This window comes from Zosterops lateralis (genome assembly GCF_965231275.1).
Source record: "Zosterops lateralis genome assembly, chromosome: 22".
NCBI classification, from domain to species: domain Eukaryota; kingdom Metazoa; phylum Chordata; class Aves; order Passeriformes; family Zosteropidae; genus Zosterops; species Zosterops lateralis.
In genome coordinates this window covers 1,661,534-1,665,774 of record NC_139782.1, presented here as the reverse complement: position 1 = coordinate 1,665,774, position 4,241 = coordinate 1,661,534, and the positions used below count along the sequence as shown (strand labels likewise).

The 4,241-nt window shown below is 57.6% G+C and overlaps 1 protein-coding gene across 1 annotated transcript; it reads left to right on the top strand.

Annotated features, from left to right (window-relative positions):
* Positions 1–2,658: 2,658 nt before the first annotated feature.
* FAM43B (family with sequence similarity 43 member B) lies at positions 2,659–3,596 on the top strand (the record flags this gene model as incomplete). Its single annotated transcript, XM_083877018.1, has 1 exon — positions 2,659–3,596. The coding sequence occupies exon 1, from the start codon at positions 2,706–2,708 to the stop codon at positions 3,594–3,596; it is 891 nt and encodes a 296-aa protein (XP_083733144.1). The 5' UTR covers positions 2,659–2,705.
* Positions 3,597–4,241: the final 645 nt, after the last annotated feature.

The window sequence follows — 4,241 nt, the reverse complement described above, 5'->3', positions numbered from 1 at the left end:
TAAATATTTCCTCGCCTGGAAAATAGGCTGGCCGGGACGCCGGGATAACGCCCCGCACGCAGCTGAGCCCCGGGCAGCATCCTCAGGGACAGCCCTGGCCCCCAAAGCATCCTGCTCAGGGATTCCCACATCCTCCCCCTGCTCGCTGCCTCATTTTTTCCCAATTTTTCCTGTTTTCGTTATTTACTTCCTCCTTTCTCTGTCCCAGCAGAACATTTTTCCGCCGCTGTCCCGGAGGTTTTTTTTCATCCTCAGTGCAAAACTGGTTCTGTGGCTCCACAGGAAAATGTCATTAAATCATTCCTGGGGGGGAGGAAGGAACAACAGCTTCTGATCAGTGAGATCAAAAGAAAGAAATGAATATGATTGAAAACATAAAAAATAATATCTGTATAAATCACATTTTCCCAGGTCTTCTAGCTACAGGCAGCAGGGGAAACTGGCTGAAGACACAGGTGATCAAAAGCCCAAATTGAGATGCCCCCATGCTGGAGCCCAAATTCAGTTTGGTTGGTGCTTCCACGGGAAACAGCCCACACAAGGTAAAGGGCTCCCAGGTGATCATCAAATTGCTTTTTAATTAAGGATTTCTCTATTTTTCCCCTTGCCTAAGGAGCTTCCTGCCCCATTTTCCAGCTGTAAGAACGGGTGTCACAGCCCCCAGGGATTTATCACTGGGATTTTTGTCCAGTTTGTTGGATTTTGACTTTTCCTGCTGGTTTTGCCAGCCAATCTTGTTGCTGGGTCACTGTTGAGGAGCCACAACAGGCTGGGAAGCAGCAACCAAATTGGCAGTGGATTCTGAGGGGGCTGAAACTCCAGGAGCTGAAACAGAGTATGGGACAGTGAGACCATCACAGGCACCCCCAAAAAAACAAAGCTGGGATGCTGAGATTGGTATTGTCCAAGAGATAAGCAGGAAATCTGCCTCTCACACACTGTGAGGGTGCCTGTTCACTCTGGAACCCAACGATGACACTTCACTATTTCCCAGGGCAGTGAGTGAGAGGAGGGATTGGCAGCCCTGAACCAGCCCACAACTCTTTTTTTCAGCTTTCAAGTGCAAATCCAGGTTGTTTTCCTCAATACAAAATGAGGCACGGAGTCTCCTTTGCCCCCCAAAAATCTGGGAGAAAAAAGGAAAACCAGTCCTAGGGCAACTTGTGGGTGACACTGCGGGATCAAACCAGTGCAGAGGGACACCACAGCCTCTCCCCTCCTCCCTGACCCCAATAATGTGGGATCTGTAGATAAAGAAGCTTTTAGGATGGGTTCACACCTGCCCTCTCAATATAAACACTGAGCAAGTAAACACAGTCCTCACCTCAGTCAATGAGGGCAAGAATAGAAATTATGAAAGACAGAGGCTATCATGGATAGAAATCTTCCTCATTAGCCCTAATTCCCTAGTTGCTACCTCCCCAAAACCATCCTTGCACCGGGAGCAAACCACCCAGCCCATGTTTGCATCAGAAAAGCTGAAAAACAGACAAATTCATGCATTTTTTATTATTTTGGCTGCAAAAACCTCTGAGGCTGTCAAGGCCGCGGCAGTGAGAGAGTGGGGCTGGTGCTGTCTGCCTGTGAAGCTGCTATTTTAAGGTTGTATTTGCTTCGCTCAAACTGCAGAAAATCTGGGAAGCTGCTGGGAAATGGCTTCCTGTTCCCTGCAACACCCCACTCTGGTTTTCTTCCCCCAAACGGACTAAAAGTGGGGGCACACGGTGTTATTTTATCCCTTTCTCCTCCCCATTTTTCAATCCCAAGGCAAACAGAGCATCCCCAAGCCTGGGGGTCTCCCTGCTTTATGTCCAGATGGTCAAAAAAAAAAAAAAAAAAAAAAAAAAAAAAAAAAAAAAAAAAAAAAAGAAAAAGTGGAAATCAGGGTTTGAGCCAAAGGCGCTGAATCTTGAGCAGCCTCAGACTCCACTGCAGGGCTGAAACCTCGCAGTCCTCCCCAGAAATCCCCACTGAGCTGTGCCATGGGGAAATAACATTCCATTTCCCCTGCAGAGAAGCTGTCCTAGGGCCTTGGCCAGAGATAAAAGCAACAGGTTAAAAGCCATCTCAGCCCAAAAGGAGAGGAGCAGCAAGGAGGTCTGACTGGCTTGGAAATAACAGGGGCGAATGGGAGGTTTGGAGGAAAAAATGCCAGCAAACCTGCAGGATCTGCAAATCCCGGCACACACCCTTGTGCAATGTACTCATTTAGGGGGGGAGGAAAACCCCACCTTTTTGCCGTTCCAGTGTCAGAAGCCATCACCAGACCCTCCCAAAACCATCCCCTCCCCGGGTGGGAAATGAGGGAATTTCCCCCGGTGGGTTTGGGCTCTGGGGGTCCGGCTGCCGCTCGGGGATGGGGGGTTTGATTTCCCCCCCGGCCCCCTCTCCCTGCACGGGGCCGGCGGGGGCCGTTCACCGGCGGCTCCCCGCGTGCTCGGGGAGGTGGAGCAGCCCACGGAGAGCCGCGTCCCCGCCGCCGCCGCTCCCGCAGCAGCACCAGGCGCAGGCGGCACCCGGAACGCGGCGGCTCCGCGGCTCCGCATCCTCCGTGGGCGGCCGGATCGGCGTCCCGCTGCCGGGGTAGGGGCTTCACCCCCTGCGCGGGGGGTGCGGGGACACCCCCCGAACCGCCTTCGGGGCTTGGGGAGGGGGGTGGTCCCGCTGACCGCGAGCGAGGCCGGGATTAGCGGAGCGGAGCCGAGATGCTGCCCTGGCGCCGGAGCAAGTTCGTGCTGGTGGAAAATGAACGTAAGTGCAAAGGCAAGAGCCTGGGGCCGGGGCTGAGCTACGCGGCGCTGCTGGCCGGCTTCCTCCGCTCCTGCCCGGACCTGCTGCCCGAGTGCCCGCTGGAGCGCCTGGGCAGCGTCTTCCGCGGGAAGCGCCAGAAAGTGGAGCTCAACAAGGAGGACCCGACGTACACGGTGCGGTACCTGGGCAACGCCGTCACCCTGCACGCCAAGGGCGAGGGCTGCACCGAGGAGGCGGTGGGCAAGATCTGGGCCAAGAGCGAGGCGGGCGCCGGCGGGGCCAAGATGAAGCTGACGCTGGGCCCCCACGGCATCCGCATGACGCCCTGCGAGAAGGGGGCCCGCCGGCCGGGCCACGCGTACCTGCTGCACCGCATCACCTACTGCGCCGCCGACCGCCGGCACCCCAAGGTGTTCGCCTGGGTGTACCGGCACCAGGTGAAGAACAAGGCCGTGGTGCTGCGCTGCCACGCCGTGCTGGTCTCCAAGGCCGACAAGGCGCGCGCCATGGCCCTGCTGCTCTACCAGACCTCGGCCTCGGCCTTCAACGAGTTCAAGCGCCTCAAGAGGCAGAGCGATTTCCGCCACGTGCAGCAGCAGCTCCTGGGCGACGCCTTCGTGCCCCTGGTGCCCCTGCGGAGGCTGCTCAACGCCAAGTGTCCCTACCGCCCGCCGGCCGAGCGCGCCCGCTGCGCCCCTCGCCTCAGCTCCATCCTGGAGGAGGAGGAGGACGAGGCCTTCGGCGCTGGGACAGCCTTGGGGGACGCCGAGCGAGCGGCCGTGCTGCGGCTGGCCAGCGACATGAGGGGCTGCAGCCTGCGCGGGCCCCGGCCGGCCCTGTGCTGAGCGCTGGGGTCACCAGGCACAAAGTGCCCTCCCCGTGCCCCGAGCCATGCCGGACCCTCCCTGGGGATCGGTCTGGACAAGACGGCGGCTCCGTTTGCCCGAAGAGCCGTGGTCAGGGTGGCTTTGCACCCCAGGGACCCCCTCACCCAGCCCCGCACATGAACCTGCTCTGGTGCCTCCTCCTCCTCCTCAGCGGCCATGGTAATAAAATTAATGTGTGTTTTCTGCGGTGTGACGGCGCCTGTGTCTCGCCCGGACCCGGGTGGGCAGCAGAGTGAGAGTGAAGCTCGGCACCGAGGTGGTTTGGGGGGTTTGTGCTGTGTTTACCCCTCGAAAGGCAAGCCAAGGAGGGCAGGCTGCGGGGTCCACAGTGTCTTCCTGCGGCACCGAGGGCTGGGGAGAGCTGCTCCGGGTAGCCATGGCAACTTGAAATTTTAAATATAGAGCTGGGGGGGGCGGCTGTGCCACCCACATCGGGGGAACAGTGATGGGGATTTGGCCCCTTGGACCCCACTGGAGAGCAGAACTTGCCTGAACCCTCCTCCCCCCTCTAAATTAGCACCAAGGGCCTGAAGATCAATAATTTACCAAAAATTGCTGTTTTTTTCTTCCTCTTTTGCTGCTTTCCCAGAATAAGCGATGGTA